Source organism: Dendrobates tinctorius, unplaced genomic scaffold, assembly GCF_039654945.1.
Source record: "Dendrobates tinctorius isolate UK_male_01 unplaced genomic scaffold, ASM3965494v1 ptg000012l, whole genome shotgun sequence".
NCBI classification, from domain to species: Eukaryota; Metazoa; Chordata; class Amphibia; order Anura; family Dendrobatidae; genus Dendrobates; species Dendrobates tinctorius.
Genome location: NW_027361680.1, coordinates 13819012 through 13838037, shown reverse-complemented (window position 1 = coordinate 13838037; position 19026 = coordinate 13819012). Strand labels below are relative to the sequence as shown.

General features: G+C 42.2%; 1 protein-coding gene across 3 annotated transcripts in view; it reads left to right on the top strand.

Moving 5' to 3' along the window:
• Positions 1-19026, top strand: part of SCYL3 (SCY1 like pseudokinase 3) — a 268034-nt gene that overhangs the window by 201352 nt on the left and 47656 nt on the right. For 2 of the 3 annotated variants that reach the window (XM_073558008.1, XM_073558006.1), the window contains exon 10: positions 17108-17281. The exons of the other annotated variant lie outside the window; for it this stretch is intronic. In XM_073558008.1, coding sequence (XP_073414109.1) covers positions 17108-17281 — 174 coding nt within the window. The remainder of the gene's footprint in view (positions 1-17107; positions 17282-19026) is intronic. 3 annotated transcript variants of the gene reach the window in all.

Sequence of the window (19026 nt, the reverse complement as noted above, 5' to 3'; positions counted from 1 at the left end):
GTGTTGTTCACTTGGTTGGCTGTTGTGAAGGGGTTTCTCTTCAACATGGAGATTATTCTGCGATCATCCTCCACTGTTGTCTTCCATGGGCGCCCAGGTCTTTTTTCATTGAGTTCACCAGTGCTTTTTCTTTCTTTCTCAGGATGTACCAAACTAGATTTTGCCACTCCTAATGTTGTAGCAATTTTTCACGGATCCGTACAATCCTCAACCAAGAATCTGCAAAAACCCTAATCCATGCCCTCATCATCTCTCGCCTTGACTACTGCAACCTCCTGCTCTGTGGCCTCCCCTTAAACACTCACACCCCTCCAATCTATTCTTAACTCTGCTGCCCGACTAATCCACCTGTTCCCCCGCTATTCCCCGGCCCCTGCACTGGCTCCCCATTACCCAAAGACTCCAGTCCAAAACCCTAACCATGACATACAAAGCCATCCACAACCTGAGTCCTCCATACATCTGTGACCTAGTCTCCCGGTACTTACCTGCACGAAATCTCCGATCCTCACAAGATCTCCTTCTGTACTCCCCTCTCTTCCCACATTTGCATACAAGATTTCTCCCATGCATCCCCTCTACTCTGGAACTCTCTACCACAACATATCAGACTCTTGCCTACCATGGAAACCTTCAAAAAGAACTTGAAGACCTACCTCTTCCGACAAGCCTACAACTTGCAGTAACCACCCATCCACCAAACCGCTGCACGACCAGCTCTACCCTCGCCTACTGTATCCTCACCCATCCCATTGTAGATTGTGAGCCCTCGCGGGCAGGGTCCTCATCCTGTACCAGTCGTGACTTGTATTGTCTAAGATTACTGTACTTGTATGTATTATGTATACCCCTCCTCACATGTAAAGCGCCATGGAATAAATGGCGCTATAATAATAAATAATAATAATTTCTCAGATTTTTTTTTTCTGTTTTTGCAGCTTAAGGATGGCTTGTTTCACCTGCATGGAGAGCTCCTTTGACCGCATGTTTCCTTCACAGCAAAACCTTCCAAACGCAAGCACCACACCTCAAATCAACTCCAGGCCTTTTATCTGCTTAATTGAGAATGACCTAATGAAGGGATTGCCCACACCTGTCCATGAAATAGCCTTGGAGTCAATTGTCTAATTACTTTAGGTCCCTTTAAAAACAGGGTGGCACATGTTAAGGAGCTGAAACTCCTAAACCCTTCATTCAATTTTAATGTGGATACCCTCAAATGAAAGTCTGAATTTCAACTGCATCTGAATTGTTTTGTTTAAAATTCATTGTGGTAATGTCTAGAACCAAAATTAGAAAAATGTTGTCTCTGTCCAAATATATATGGACCTAACTGTACATTTTTATCACAAAAATGTTTTCGCCCCCACATTTTATTTTTTATAAGGGCTAATGGGAAAAATTGATACTCTGTTTGCTGTGCAATTTCTACTGAGTACGCCAATATCCTACATGTAATCGGGAACTACTTTTGAGGCACGGTGCAAAACTCTGAAGGGAAGGAGCGCCATTATTCAGTGCAGACTTAGTGATGGTTTACGGGTGCCATGACCCACTGGGAGAACCCCTGAGGTGCCAGAACAGCAGAAAATAAGTGACCTCATTTTACAAACTGCACCTTTCAATTAATTCATCTAAGGGTACAGTGATCATATTGACACCATTGGTGTGTCACAGAATTTTATGTCATTTGGGCAGTGAATGAAAAAAATAATTATTTCTGCCACAAATTGTTTTAACCCCAAATTTTGCATTTTTACAAGGGAAAATAGGTAAAAATGTCACCAAAATGTCACACTTTCTGCTGAATGTAGAAATACCCCATATGTGGCTGTACAGTACTGCTTAGCCACACGGCAAGACTCGGGAGGGACAGAGTGATATTTGCCTCCTGGACTGCAGAATATCCTCAACTGACCCGGTTTTGGAAATTATACCCATTTGGAAATTTATCTACAGGTGTAGTGGTGATTTGACTCCATGGGCATTTTCCAGAAACAAGCAGGTTGTTGCTGAGTAAAAATTATGAATCTGCTATTGCAGTGCCCAGTTTATTATGCCCAGCTCGTGCTTCTGGTAACCTGCACCCGTAAATTAGATGGGCTCTCATCGCTACAGAAATGCCAAACATGTGGATGGTAAAAGTGGTTTAGGCACACTGTGGGGTTCAGATGGGATTAAAAATACAAAAATGTCAGCTTACCATAATGATCCTGCAAAAATATCCGGCTTGCATATCGACACTCCACAGGGACAAGGGTGAAACAGCCACAGCAGAAATCCAATAAACATAGACATGTCCAGTGGTCCCTGAAAATAAAAAATAGCTTTTATTCCAAAATGGGTTAAAATTGCATATAGATAATGTCCAGCACTTTATACACAATGACTCAGAGCCTGTATCGATCGACACGTTTTGACATTAAGTCTTAGGGTACCGTTACACTTAGCGATGCACCAGCAATCTCGACAACGATATGGATCGCTGGTGCATCGCTAAGTGGTCGCTAGTGAGCTGCCACACAGGCAGATCTCACCAGCGACATAGCAGGGGTCGGGGGTCGCTACTTACCTGTCAGATGCGGGGATCCTGACATCCTCCCGCCCGCATCCACGCATCGCTCGTCGGCGCCACAGGAAGCTCAGCAGGAAGCGCCCAACGAGAAATGGTCCAGGACGTTCTCGCGCGACCAGCGATGAGCAGCAGGGGAGCTGGTCGGAGGTAAGTATCAGACATAGCGATATCGCTAGCAATATCGCTGCTACGTCACAAAATCGGTGACGTTACAGCAATATTGCTAGCGATATGCTCTGAAGTAAATGTTTTGTGAAAAAAAGTTAAATGTTCATTTTTTTTTAAACATTCCATAAATTCCTGTGAAGCACCTGAAGGGTTAATAGACTTCTTGAATACGGTTTTTAGCACTTTCAGGAGTGCAGATTTTAGAATGATGTCACTTTTGGGTATTTTCTATCAGAGTGACTTCAAATGTGATGTGGTCCTTAAAAAAAAAAAATGGCGTTGTAAAAATGAGAAATCACTGGTCAACTTTTAACCCTTATAACTTCCTAACAAAAAAAATTTTGTTCCAAAATTGTGCTGATGTAAAGTAGTCATGTGGAAAATGTTATTTATTAACTATTGTGTGTGACCTATCTCTGTGATTTAAGGGCATGAAAATTAAAAGTTGGAAAATTGCGAAATTTTCAAAATTATCGCCAAATTTCCGGGGGTTTTTTTCACAAATAAACACGTCATATCAAAGAAATTTTACCACTATCATGAAGCACAATATATCACTAGAAAACATTGTCAGAATCACCGTGATCCATGGAAGCGTTCCAGAGTTATTACCTCATAAAGGGACAGTGGTCAGAATTGTAAAAATTGGCCTGGTCATTAACATGCAAACCACCCTTGGGGGTAAAGGGGTTAAAGACATTTCCTGTATGTTTGTGGTCCTTGTTCTGCTGCAGAATAAATTTGGAGTCAGACACCTCCCTCGTGGTAATGCATGACAGATAAGTATCTGTCTGTATTTCTCCGCATTGAGGACACCATTAGTCCTGAAATGCAGATCCCAGCTTGCGAGTAACTTCCACTATGCTTCACTGTAGCCTGTTCAGACATGAATTTTTGTTTGCTCTCTAGCCCTTCTGTGAACAAACGGTCTTCTGTTACAGCCAAATATTTCACGTTTGGCTCCTCAGTCCAGATCACCTGCTTCTATTTTTCTGCACCAAAGTTCCTATATTGTTGTGCATAATTGAGGCATTTTTCCATGTTGAAGGTGTGTGTGTTTTTTTGCCACAATCCTTTCATGAAGAACATTTCTGGCAAGTTTTATTCAAAGTATAGATCGGTATAGCTGGGTCCTGGTGTTTGATGTCACTTCTGAGTTGTTACTGCTGGACATCTTCCGATTTCGAAGGAAAGCAAGCATGATGTGTCTGTTATCTGCTGCAATAAGTTTCCTTGACCGATCACTGCATTTAGGGTCCTCAACTTTGCCCATTTCTTGCTACTTCAAAAGCGCTTGAAACCTGTCACGATCCATTTTTGGATCCGTGGCAGATTGGATTCTCACATTAAACTTTTTTTCCTTTCAGGCCATCGGGGGTTAATATCCGTTTTCCCCCTATAGCCACTGGTGTAATTACATTTCTGGTGAGTTTGCTAATGCAGGTGGTGACCACTCCCACCATCCTTTAAAAGGTCACCTGATGCATCAGCTGACTGTTGGTTGTACAGGTCCTTGTGGCGACCAACCGAGCTGGAGACAGGAGCTTTCTAGTGCAGTGGTGCTTCAACTGAATGCTGTTATCTGGTGCCTTACTATACTATGCTGTGTGGTGCATTGCAGTAGAGAAAGCTAAATGTGGTTTCTGTTAACCTGTTCCTCTTGCTGTCTGTCTATCCTTACCTTTTTTTTTTGTATTAGTGCAGCGGTGGGACCAGTGTCTTCACTTGTCATTTCCTTACTTATGGATAGGTGCAGGGCAAGTGAGGGCTAAGGTATCCTGCTCGGCAACAGGTTGAAAGAACCTGTATAGGGACGCAAGTAAGAGCAGGGCACGTCCTCAGGAGAGTGCAGGAGGTGTCCATTTCCCCATTCCCTATCGCAGGGCCCACTATTGTAATTGTGTCCCCGGTGTTCCCTTGTTTGTTTTACCGTTTAGTGGCCGACCGATTGTTGGGTCGTGTCACATTGGGCCAGTCACTTAGTGACAAAACCCACAGTCTGCTTTGAAATCATTGTCTGGAACAGATCATGCTGGTGTAATATGTTGTGTTGTTGCTGTGTGCAGTCTTGCCATCATGTATAACCTGTGACCTTATATTGTCTTCTACAACCTTACCTTTTGTAGCACAGTTTTGTTGTTCCTTTCCACATTCCTCAGTTTTCTTTGAAAAGTCTTCCATTTTCCAAAACATAACTTGAACATAAAAAATGAGTACAGGAATACAGGTTACATATTTCTTAGGTTTGGTTCGTGGTGTTCACATATAAGCAAAAGACAATACTGACATTACAGCAGGGGATCACATAGGATTCATTTTGTGAGGTAAAATATTTCACTGACTGTTTTTAAACAATATTTTACCTCACAAAATGTATCCTCTGCGATCTCCTGCTCTAATGTCATTATTGTCTTTTGCCTCCTCCCCTGCCCAGGAGCTGTGGTATGTTCTGTACAGTCAAGGCCAAAAGTTTAGAGAATGACACAAATATTATATTTTCACATGATCTGCTGCCCTCTGGTTTTTATGTGTGTTTGTCAGATGTTTTTATCACATACAGAAATATAATTGCAATCCTATTATGAGTAACAAAAGGTTATATTGACAGAATGAGTTAATGCAGCAAGTCAATATTTGCAGTGTTGACCCTTCTTCTTCAGGACCTCAGCAATTCTCCCTGGCATGCTCTCAATCAACTTCTGGATCAAATCCTGACTGATAGCAGTCCATTCTTGCAAAATCAATGCTTTTATTTTGTCTGAATTTTAAGGTTTTTGTTTGTCCACCCGTCTCTTGATGATTGACCACAAGTTCTCAATGGGATTAAGATCTGGGGAGTTTCCAGGCCATGGTCCCAAAATCTGTTTTGTTCCCTGAGCCATTTAGTTATCACCTTTGCTTTATTGCAAGGTGCTCCATCATGTTGAAAAAGGCATTGTTGATCGCCAAACTGCTCTTGGACGGTTGGGAGAAGTTGCTCTTGGAGGACATTCTGGTACCATTCTTTATTCATGGCTGTGTTTTTAGGCAAGACTGAGAGAGAGCCCATTCCCTTGGCTGAGAAGCAACCCCACACATGAATGGTTTCAGGATGCTTGACAGTTGGCATGAGACAAGACTGGTGGTAGCGCTCACCTGGTCTTCTCCGAATAAGCCGTTTTCCAGATGTCCCAAACAATCGAAAAGGGGATTCATCAGAGAAAATTACTTTACCCCAGTCCTCAGCAGTCCACTCCCTGTACCTCTTGCAGAAATATCAGTCTGTCCATGATGTTTTTTCTGGAGAGAAGTGGCTTCTTTGTTGCCTTCCTTGAGACCAGGCCTTGCTCCAAGAGTCTCCGCCTCACAGTGCGTGCAGATGCACTCACACCTGCCTGCTGCCATTCCTGAGCAAGCTCTGCACTGCTGGTAGCCCGATCCCGCAGCTGAAACACTTTTAAGAGACGGTCCTGGCGCTTGCTGGTCTTTCTTGGGCGCCCTGGAGCCTTTTTGGCAACAAGGGAACCTCTCTCCTTGAAGTTCTTGATGATGCGATAGATTGTTGACTGAGGTGCAATCTTTCTAGCTGCGATACTCTTCCCTGTTAGGCCATTTTTGTGCAGTGCAATGATGACTGCACGTGTTTCTTTAGAGATAACCATGGTTAACAGAAGAGAAACAATGATGCCAAGCACCAGCCTCCTTTTAAAGTGTCCAGTGGTGTCATTCTTACTTAATCATGACAGATTGATCTCCAGCCCTGTCCTCCTCAACACCCACACCTGTGTTAATGGAGCAATCACTGAAACGATGTTAGCTGGTCCATTTCAACATCATTGCAGCCCTGCCTTAAATGTGTTTTGGGGAATAAAGTTAATTTTCTAGGCAAATATTGACTTTGCAAGTAATTGCTGCTAAGCTGATCACTCTATAACATTCTGGAGTATATGCAAATTGCCATTAGAAAAAATGAAGCAGTAGACTTTGTAAAAATTAATATTTGTGTCATTCTCTAAACTTTTGGCCATGACTGTACACGGTCAGACGCAGACAATTTTTAAAATGAACTTTTGTTCGTGCGAAAACCCCTTTAAATAGAAATTCCTCCTGACATGCTGTGAACTGACTGTTTAGTGATGGGGTACACAGGTCAAACAAGAGATGACACGAGAGGAGAAGACCGCAGATGGGGGAGATAGAAATCGTACAGGGATGAAACAGAGCACAGAGGGGAGACAGCTCAAATGGGACAGCACATGAGGGGAGAACACAGCACAGAAAGGAGAGAGACAGCAGGCAAGGGGGATAGCGCATGGGGTAGACAGGTCAATGAAGAGAGCACAGACGGGAGAAGTCAGCACATGGGGATAGAGAGTGTGGATAGGTGGGTGAGCACATGGAGGGGAGAGATTCTCAACGCCGCAAAGCCTGCCCCCATCGTGATATTACCACCCTCCCGATGCGATAGCATTGGGCCTCCGTCTAGTTAGTATATATTTATATTCAAAAGCTAAATGTAACCTTTATCGATTTTCATTTAGATACTTCATAAAAGTGCTGGAAACAACTACATTGTCAGTTCTTTTACTAAAATACTAGAGGTGCAACCCTGGAGTATCCAACCATTTTTGCTCAATTTTTATTTTAAATTTGTGTAGTGAATTTATTTTTGATACACTGCTTATATATTTATATATACTGTATATACACATATTGATATTATATATATTAATATTTTATATATTCTGCAGTAGTAGGGGACTGGAAACTATCTTTGTGAGCTTGGAATAAAATATGAAGCATGCTGATCACTAATGGAGATACAGGGTCCATCTCCTCTTCTAGTATACCGAAAATTCACACTATTGAATATAATCGAAGTTATATTATATGTATCTATTCGAATTATGGTCTTAGTAATAAGAGTTTTAAATCATAAAAGAGCCACTAAGGAAAACAGCGCCTCAAAAAATGGGGAAAACCGTAAATCTTTATTAAATAATTTTTTAATAATTAAAAACACTTAAAGGGAATCTGTCACCCTTGTTTTGCCCTATTAGCTGCCGGCATAGACATCAGGGGCTTATCTACAGCATTCTGTAATGCTGTAGATAAGCCCCCGATGTAACCTGAAAGAGAAGAAAAACGCGTTATATTATACTCACCGAGGTGGGCGGTCCGGTCCGATGGGTGTTGCGGTCCGATCCGACGCCTCCCTTCTTCATGCGATCACGTCCTCTTCTCCCGTCCTGTAATGGCTCAGGCGCACTGCTCTGCCCTGTTGAGGGCAAAGCAGAATTCTGCAGTGCACAGGCGCCAGACCTCTCCCGACGTGAGTATAATATAACGTGTTTTTCTTCTCTTTCAGGTTACATCGGAGGCTTATCTACAGCATTACAGAATGTTGTAGATAAGCCCCTGATGTCTATGCCGGCAGCTGAAAGGCCAAAAAAGGGTGACAGATTCCCTTTAAAATAAGGGTATTCTGCAGAGAATATGGTGTTTGTTAATTATACTCCATTATGAAAATGTATTAATATATGTACAACAGTAAAATCAGCAAACACACATTAGAAATAAAAATCTGCGTAGCATTCATTAAAGGCAGATATGTCACCCAAATGGAGAAATGTACATATAGAGGTCAATTTGAGGATATAATATGCAACCATAAGCACATAGATATATTTTCTTCAGATAATCTATAAATGAGTGATTCAATATAATTTTCCTAATGGAATGGACAATAGCAGCAAAATATAGAACGTACAGAGACAATTGATCAGTCTATCACTCAACTGGGTGCACAAGCCTGGTTGCATGTGTATTAAGTCAGTATTATGTGTTTATATAGGTCTATGGATAAAAAATGGCTACATATTCCATTCAAAATACAAAAGCAAAAATATGCTGCTATGCAGGGCCAGCTCCCGGTTTTCATGGGCCCTGGGCGAAAGTGTCAATGGGCCGCACATGCCATGATTCATGATGCACAGATAAAGCAGGGAAATATAGATATAGTAGAATGGCAAAGATTTCACTTCTTACATCACATTATTATTATACATTTATATAGCGCCATTTATTCCATGGCGCTTTACATGGGAAAAGGGGAAATATAGACAAGTACAATTAACATGTGCAAGACAAGGGACACACAACTACAGAAGGAGAGAGGACCCTACCTGCGAGGGCTCAAAGTCTACAGGGATGGGTGAGGATGCACTAGGAGAGGGTAGAGCTGGTTGTGTGGTGGTTCAGTAGACCGAGGATCATTGCAGGCTGTAGGCTTGTTGGAACAGGTGGGTCTTCAGTTTCTTCTTGAAGGTTTCCATAGATGAGAGTCTGATGTGTTGCGGCAGAGAGTTCCAGAGTATGGGGGAAGCACGGGAAAAGTCTTGTATGCGGTTGTGGGAAGAAGAGATGAGGGGGGAGTAGAGAAGGAGATCTTGAGAGGATCGAAGGTTGCGTGTGGGTAGATACCGGGAGACCATGTCACAGATGTATGGAGGAGACAGGTTGTGGATGGCTTTGTATGTCATGGTTAGGGTTTTGAACTGGAGCCTCTGGACAATAGGAAGCCAGTGAAGGGCCTGGCATAGGGGGGGAGGCTGGGGAATAGCTAGGAGACAGGTGGATTAGTCGGGCAGCAGAGTGTAGGATGGACTGGAGTGGTGCCAGAGTGCTGGAGGGGAGGCCAGAGAGTAGGAGGTTGCAGTAGTCGAGGCGGGAGATAAGGGCGTGCACTAGTGTTTTTGTGGTTTCATGGTTGAGGAATGCGCGGATCCGGGAAATATTTTTGAGTTTGAAGCGGCAGGAGGAGGCAAGGGCTTGGATATGTGGTTTGAAAGAGAGGGCAGAGTCGAGGATCACCCCAAGGCACCGAGCATGCGGGACTGGGGAAAGCAAGCAGACATTGACATTGATGGATAGGTCTGGTGGAGGGGTAGAGTGAGATGGGGGAAAGATGATGAATTCTGTTTTGTCCATGTTCAGTTTGAGAAAGCGAGCAGAAAAGATGTCTGTCTGCTATCTCAGCCTATGTGGGATTTTGGTCCGTAAGGAGGTGAGGTCAGGTCCAGATAGGTAGATCTGCATGTCATCGGCGTGGTACTGCAAGCCATGGGATTCTATGAGCTGTCCCAGGCCGAAGGTGTAGATGGAGAAGAGTACAGGTCTGAGGACTGAGCTTTGAGGAACACTGACAGATGGGGAGAGGTGAGGAGGTGGTGTGTGAGAGGGAGACACTAAATGTTCGGTCTGTTAGGTATGATGAGATCCAGGATAGGGCCAATTCTGTGATGCCAAGAGATGAGAGAATCTGTAGCAGGAGGGAATGGTCCACGGTGTCGAAGGCAGAAGACAGGTCCAGGAGAAGGACAGAGTAGTGTCGCTCTTGGCGGTTAGTAGGTGGTTAGTGACTTTAGTTATGGCAGTTTCAGTTGAGTGATGCGGTCGGAAGCCAGATTGTAACCGGTCAAAGAGGGAACAGGTGGGAGGACAGTTCAAGATATACATGCTGTTCCAGTAGTTTTGAGGCGTAAGGGATAAGAGATATCGGGCGATAGTTAGACACAGAGGATGGGTCGAGGGAGGGCTTTTTGAGGATGGGTGTGATTGAGGCATGTTTGAAGGATGAGGGAAAGACACCATTTGTAAGAGAAAGGTTGAAGAAGTTTGTTGGAGTTGGGATGAAGACTGGCAAAGTTAGGGATGAGGTGGGACGGGAACGGGTCAAGCGCACAAGTGGTGAGGTGTGATCTTGACAGGAGGGTGGAGAGCTGATCTTCTGTCATGGTGGAGAAGCTGGTTTTGGAAGCACAGGGCTGAGCGGCTAAGAGGGGCATTGGGGGCTGCGGGCCAAAGCTTTCTCTGATTGTATCGATCTTCTGCTTAAGGAAAGAGGCAAAGTCTTGAGCAGAAATGAGAAGAGATGGAGAAGGTGCAGTGGGAAGGAGTAGAGAATTGAAAGTGTTGAAAAGCTGTTTAGGGTTGTGAGACAGTGAGGATATGAGGGATGCAAAGTAAGTTTGTTTTGCGGCAGAGAGCTGGCAAGGGACTGCAAGGGACTTGAAGCTGGCAAGGGACTGCTTGTATGCGTTGAAGTGCTCGGTAGAACAGGTTCTCGTCCATCTCCGCTCAGCGGCCCTGGAAACCCGTCTCAGTTCTTTAGTCAGGCTGGTCAGCCAGGGCTGCCTGTTGATTGTACAAGTTTTGCTCTGCGTGAGGGGGGCGGCTGAAACAAGTGTTGCTTTTTATTGTGGTGTTATAAAAGGTGGCAGCAGCATCAGTGTCATGAAGGGAAGCTATGTCTGTGAGAGGGAGAGTGATTGTAAGTTGAGGTGTTTGAGATTTCTGCGAGGGTGAGCAAGTTTGTGGAGTGGGGGTTGCGCTGTCGAAGAGGAGTGATATCTTTTGTAAATTCTAGAATAGCTCAGAAGCCAGCAAATCTCCGCAGCGCTCAATGCATGCCATGGGGGGGGGGGGGGTTCAAAAGTCTGCAGTCACACAGACTGATTATAGTCTTTTCATTTTAGACCAGACAATATAGTCCTCCATACAGTATTTTGGCCACCACATATGTTGCTCCATACAGTATAATGGCCCGATACATTGCTACATGCATAACAAAATAATCAAATATTCACCTCTCCTCATTCCACTCTGCTTCGGTCTCCTCAACATCTTCTGTTCTCTGCACTGCTTGGCAGAGGGCACACTGTCTTGAGACGTCCATTCGATTATGCTGCAGCGCAGGTGCCATGGCCGGCACCTGCCTGCAGGAGCTTTTTTTTTTTTTATTCAGTATGTGATGGTATTCATTATGCAAACCAGGGGGACAAGTCATTGAGGGATCAATGATCTGTCAGCAGTCTGCTTTATGAATAACTAATCAGAGCACCACATACATGAACCCCGCCTTATGAAACGAGCATATCAACACAAAACTGAAAATAAAGATTAAGAAACAGCCACAAGACTGTTTTCATCATTCAAGGTATCATTTTATTCACTATAACAGCGCCAACTAGTGATGAGCCAGTATGCTCGTTGCTCAGGTGGTCTCCGAGTACTTGGAAGTTCTCGTAGATTTAGTTTCTGTCTCCGCAGCTGCATGATTTGCAGCTACTTGACAGCCTGAATACATGTGAGGAATGCCTGTTTGTTAGGAATTCCACACATGTATTCAGGCTGTCAAGTAGCCGCAAATCATGCAGCTGCGGAGACAGAAACTAAATCTACGAGAACTTCCAAATACTTGGCAACCACCCGAGCAACGAGCATACTCGCTCATAACTAGCGCCAACCTGACACTGTGTGTAGGTTACTATGCATAATCCTGCTGGCAGGTTCCCTTTAAGGTTTTCCTCCTAGTGGGCAGTTGTATAGAATACTGAAATACACATACTGATGGCAACTTAGGTTGAATAGCCTGTTACAGAAGTACGTCAAGAAAAGCTACATGCTTAACTAGCAACAAGTGTGAATATTGCAGAGAACATAACAGCATGAATAGATACGCATAATAGTTACCACCAGTACCCTTTTTTGTATTTTTAATTATTGTATGTAATTATTGAATAAAGATTTATGGTTTTCCCTCTTTTTTGAGGGTTTTTTTTATTGGTTCCTTTTTTGAAGTTTTATGTAATAAACCCGTTTTCAGACATATCACGTCCTTACAAAACTCTCCAATTTTTGCGCTCATTCATAGCATATGTATTAAATCACACCTAGGGCACATTGAATTGGGCCCAATTCCCATTTTGTGGAGTAAACAAGGGAAGGGTTCAGTATAACCTGCAAATCAGTTATAATTGAGAGAGATGCTGATCTCGCTCATTGACAACCTGGGAGGGAATTCCAGGCTATTCTACCACATTCCATCTGGTATAGGCCCAACTGCTACTTCCCATTTTGAGTTGGTTTTATCGGGAATTCAGGTAGATACGATAGTAAATGTTACTATGTATCCTATATTAATCCTCTAGCAGATGTAATTGTATCTATAATAAATTTTTAATGCTCTTATTTGCGTTGTACAAGCATGGCGAAGCTGCAAATATTGCTTAAAGAAAACTTTAAAATGCCAGTATGGTGTGTTTATATTCCCAACAAAATTATTCAATACTTTGAAATACTTCTTGATGGAATATTTGTCTTATTAAATATATATGCACTTCTCCCAGTTAGAGCACTCAGTAAGTTTGTACGGTCCCAGCAGGAGTGGATTACGCTAAATTGGAGAGAAGTTAGTACAGTTTTTAATTCCCAATTGTTTCCCTCTGTCGAAACCTTATATAATAAAGCAAGAGTTGGTAGTATTTTTTCGCCTTTTTTATATATCTTTCCCTGCCTCTAGTACACACTTTGCAGAGGGCCATTTTGTAAAACAAAAATGTCCATTTATACTATCTGACCGTCCTTAACCATGAAGATGTAGCTGAGACGCCAGGAAGTATACCCATAGATTGGGAACCACCAGTCCCCCACTGAATCCTTGTCCTGTTGTAAAAATTGCAGTTTAACACCCAATTACTGACATAACCCGTCGTGAACTGGTGTCACCTCCTGCAACATGACTAGCTATGTCTGTCTTGACTTTAAACTGTTAACGGAAATATAGGTGGCTTCCACGTTACCGGTAGTACAAGGGCTCTGGAAAAACGCTATGGCTCCTCGCCCCACAAAAGAAATCTAGCGAACTCTGCAGTTCCAAATCCAAATGCCCCCCTCCCTTCTGAGCCCCACAGTGCGCCTAAACCACAATTAGCATACACATGTTTGGCAAGGGTGTAATTTTCAAAATGGTGTCACTTGGGGGGTATTTTGCTCTTTTAGTACTTGGGGAATCTGTATATGAAGTCCGCAAACTATGCAAGGAGAATTTGCGCTCCGTACCTCCAGAGTCTCACTGTGTGGCTAAGCAGTACTGTACAGCCACATATGGGATATTGCCACATTCAGCAGCAATTGTGTCAAATTTTGGTGCATTTTTATCTCTTACCCCTTGTGAAAATGTAAAATTTAGGACTAAAGCAATTTTTTTTATGGAAAAAATGTAAATCTTTTTTCTTTCCCAATGGCGTAAAATTCTGTAAACCACCAGTGGTGTCAATATGATCAGTGCACCCTGAGATGCAGTTTGTGAAATAGGGTCACTTTTGCTGTTATGGGATTACATGGCCCCTGCAAACCATAACCTGGAGTATAATATGGTGCTCCTTCCCATCTGAGCATTCCATTATGCCTAAAACATTTCCAGGAAATGAGGAATGCAGTTTGAGACCTCTGTTCTAAACTATCCCTTGCACCAGGTGAGAGCTGAGGAAGACGAGACAGCCATACAAAACATGTATTGGGCCATTTTCGACTCCTGACCATAAGATCCGTGTGAGTTATAAGACTTTTATAATTACTGCATAATTAAGGTGTCATTATTCAGTACCTCTCCTGAGATACCTCTCCTGATTCAAATATTATCCTAGTTATATGTGTTGGATCATTTTGCCACCTAACTATGGCTGGCCAACAAATGGCCAGCACTCTCACCCTCTCCAAAATATTTGTGTCGTAAAAAAAAAAAGTTTGAATTGTCAGACCCATCAAAATGATCATTTAATGATTGCTGAGCTTGATTTCTTTGCTGTCTCTGTTCAACCCAGATGACGAAATGACGTATATAACTTTTTATGTCGACAGTTTTTTTTTTTCAGTTTGTGTTCTTTTCCTCATATTTTATTTTCCTTTTGAATTATCTATTTAATATTCACTTTTAAGCCTTTTAGACATCTGTCTGTTTCATTTAATGAGAGTATTTCAACCAATGTATTATTACAGGTTTTTGTTATAATTGGTTAGTCATGCACTTGATTAAAATTCTAGGAAATTCCTGATTTGGTGCAAGTGTTCCTATTAGAGGAAGATTGAGCAGAAAAAAAATTTAAGGCTAAGTGCACACGTACCGGAACTCTCGCGGAAATTACCGCGAGAATTCCGGAATTCCATTCCGCGGGAAAATCGCATTTTAAATTCCTGCGATTTTCCCGCGGAAAAACTAGCATTTTGCAAGCGTAATTAGCTTGCAGAATGCTAGCGTTTTCCAAGCGATCTGTAGCATCGCTTGGAGAACTGATTGACAGGTTGGTCACACTCGTCAAACATAGTGTTTGACGAGTGTGACCAACTTTTTACTACTGAGGCCGCCCATGCAGCATCAGTAGTAAAATATAGAATGTAAAAAAAAAAAAAAAACGGTGTTATTCTCACCCTCCGACGTCCCGCGCATCCGTTCCCAGTAATCCTTTGCGAAAATGCCCGCGATGACGTCAGTTCTCGCGGGATCGCGACGTCTCGCGGTCATTCGCGATGACGTCGCGCGAATGACCGCGAGACTTCGCGATCCCGCGAGAACGGACGTCATCGCGAGCATTTTCGCAAAGGACTACTGGGACCGGAGCGTGGAGAGAGGCGGGAAGGCTGTGCGGGACGTCGGAGGGTGAGAATAACAATATTTTTTATTTTTAAATTCTATTTTTTACAGGGATATGGTACCCAAAGCCCGGAGGACAGTCTTCTCTCCTCCGGACCGTGGGTACCATCCGCCATTGTTCTGCTTACTTTCCGCATGGTGTGCACAGCCACATGCGGGAAGTAAGCGGAACAATGCATTCCTATGGGTGCGGGATCGCCGCGATTCCGCAAATTAATGAGCATGCTGCGGTTTTTACCGCGAAGCGATTCCGCCGCGGTAAAAACCGCAGCATTAGCACAGCATTGCGGAATCCCATAGGAATGCATGGGATGCTTATTTTTCGCGTTTTCGCGGCAAAATCGCGCGGTTAAAACCGCCGCGGAAACGCGAAAAAAATGTAATGTGTGAACTCAGCCTAAACATTGATTTAAATTAGCGATGAGCAAATATAATTTTGTCCGAAAACATATCTTGCAGATTTTGCTTGAATTCACTGTAAAATTTTTATATGTGAATTTGTACCGGAACAGTCTCCGCCCTTACTGATTCTGTATACTTTTTGATACATTTATAATAATCTAAAATTCAAATAAATTTAGTTTGTATAAAGTCCCATTCATGAAGTTTAGTTGATGATTCAATTCGGTTTATAAAATCCTTTTTAACTTACTTTTCATTGGTAAACTTCACATTTTAAGCACTATTTAACACTAGAACTACCGATGGAGTCATTTTGACTCCTCGCAATATTTATTTCTCTTCTGTGACTACATTTTTTTGAATTTTGGCTTGAGACTCAGTGTCTTTTACTCATTTAGGATGCAAAAAAAGATTTTGTGACAATAAATAATTTTTCAAAAAAAAAAGTACCCTTTTTTTTTTTCAAAATTTACCTTTAATTACCAAAGGGGGTCATTTTGACTCCCTGCTATATTTTGCTAGTCTTTGTTGCTAAATGTTACAATTTATTTTAGTTTTCATTTACTTGTATGTTTAGAATAAGTTTAGAATAAATGTTGACTTAGAATAATTAGCATTTTTGCAAATATACTTGACATGCACAGGACATATACCGGACATCCGTCAGTGAACTCTCGAGTGGACTACATAATTTCTGTAGAATAGGGCCTGCAGTTTTGCTAATTTCTAATATGGCTAGAAGCAGTGCGCTAAAGCCTGACGATAATCTTGCTATTTTATAATATAGTAATAATAAACAAAATTAAAGTTACAACAATAAAAGGAGCAAGAAACTCTAAAATAAACGAAAACAAGCCAGGAGTCAAAATGACTCTAGTCCTAGTGTTAAGTGTAGTGGTGAATAAATGAAATCTGTTAAAGGGGTTGTCAGGTGTAAATTGTTTGCAGTCACTCTGTGTGACTGCAGATTTATGAATCCCCACAACGCATGCAGTGTGCACTTCAAGGAAGCAGCGGTTTCTGAGCCGGGAACTGCGGTGATATATGCAATATGCATACTCCCGGGCTGAACCTGTCTAGTGGGCATGGCCTCGCTCAATACAAGTGTATGGTGTGAGGCCGCACCCACTAGACAGCTTCTGCCTGGGAGTATGCATAACGAATATATCACCACTATTCCCAACTCATAAACCAGTGAATCCTCGCAACTCACAGTGTGAGTTCTGGGGGAATTCAAAAGTCTGCAGTAACATAGAGTGACTGCAGACTATTCAATTTACCCTGGACAACCCCTTTAACAATCACATAGTAAAGCAAAGTGCTGTGTTCTTTGCCATTTTTTCTTATTTACAGAAATATCAACCTAAAAAATGGCAAGAAATCTGTGAGCATAGTCGTTTAATATAATTAAGACATCTGCATATTTTTGAACCTTCAAATATCATTGTTATATCAGATTACATTTTTATATGTCCTTGTGTTCCCAACAGGTTCTCCAGTACATTCTGCCAATAATCATCTGAGTCTGGCAACACAAAGCAGCGTATCAACTGTTTTAGCTAAAAGCAACTTTCCAGAAGTAAATCCGAATTGCTTGATTAAGGAAGAATTGCATACACAAGAATTTTTGAAGGAGTTCAGAAAGAATGATTTTCACACTGAAAGTAAGAGTCACTATTATATTAAACTAAAGGAAAGAACAAGAGCTTTTAACCCCTTCCCATTAAAGCTAGTTTTAACCTTCTTGACCAAGCCAAATTTTTCAATTCTAGACATGTGACTTAAAGCGGTAATAACTCTGGAACAGTTGTACACATCCTTTTGATTTTGAGAGAGGGTTTTTTTTTTGTGATGCATTGTACTTAACCCCTTCACAACATATGACTTACATTTATCATGTTGGGTCCTTGCCTTTTATGCGGGCTCACGCTGAGCCCACTTATTTCCCCACTCATTACAGCTGATTTAATCAGCTACCGTGTGTCTTGAACAGCCGGAGATGGAGCGGTGCTTCACCCGCGTCTGTTAACCTGTTACATCCTGCTGCCAGTCACTGACAGTGGGATTTAACATGTGCCAACAAGGGTGCGCCCATGTTTGATCATGTCGTGCCAATGGGTTGTCATGAGAGTCGGGGGTCTACTGATGACCTCTGTGACGGTAATTACGATCCTCCTCTGAATGCTGGCCTATGGCCGCCATTCAAAGGAGATAGTGATTTCTGCAATACATAGAAGTGCTGAAGCAATCAAACAATTGCAACTTCAAGTCCCCTAAAGGGACTAGCACATGCACTAAAAGGTAAAAGAAAAAAAAAACAAGTTTTTACAATTATAAAAAAAACACCACAAGTTCAAATCACCACCCTTTTGCTCTATTGAAAATAAAACTAAAAATACTCATATTTGGTATAGCTGCTTTCAGAAATTTTCAGTCTAACAAAATATAAAATAAATTAATCTGATTAACTGCGTAACGAGAAAAAAATCAAAATGCCATAATTTACATTTTTTGGCTCCAACATTGCAATAAAATAGAAGAGGCGATCAAAACATTACATCTACCTCAAAATGGTATTAGTAAAGACGTCCACTCGGGGAGCAAAAAGTCCTAAGTTACTTACCGGTAGCAGGATTTTTTGGAACCTATGACGGCACCACTAGAGAAGGAATATGTCCTTCAAGGACGGGAAACCTACAGGCTAAAAGGACGGCACCTCTCTCACCTATCAGTTGGAATGCAAAACACGAGCAGAGCTCCAATGGTTTATGCAAAAATATATGATTTACCTGCACCCTAATTCACAGCTAAACATATGAACTTAAAACACACTAGTGAAAGAAGTGTTCATCCAGACGTGATGGGATGGATTATTAGAGTGCTGTTATGGGTTCCGAAAAAAATCTAATTACTGGTAAGTAACATAAGACTTTATTGATCAACCCTGACAGCACCACGAGAGAATTACAGAGAAAATTAAGAATTCATGGAGGGATCACAGCCTTTTCGCAAAGGTGAGGTCGGTAGAGGAACCCATATCCAATCTATAATACTTATAGAAAGTGGAAGAAGACCAGGTTGCCGTCTTACAGATCTGCTCGATTGAGACGTCTGATCTTTCCGCCCAGGAGGTTGCACGGCCCTTGTGGAGAGTGAGCCTTCAGACCTTCTGGAATCGCTTTGCTGCTAGCAGAATAAGCTAAAGAAATGGCCTCCCTAATCTACCTTGCTATAGTCCAGTTTTGAAGCCCTTTTATGGATCCTAGTAGAAAACACTGTGTGCACTACTGTAGTGGTGCCAAGTTAGGTTCCCAAACCATATATGATAAAATGAAAACCTGGCACTCAACTTAATGCTTGGTGAGGCAGTTTATTGTAGTACCAGAAAACGTTGCGGTCAATGTAGACC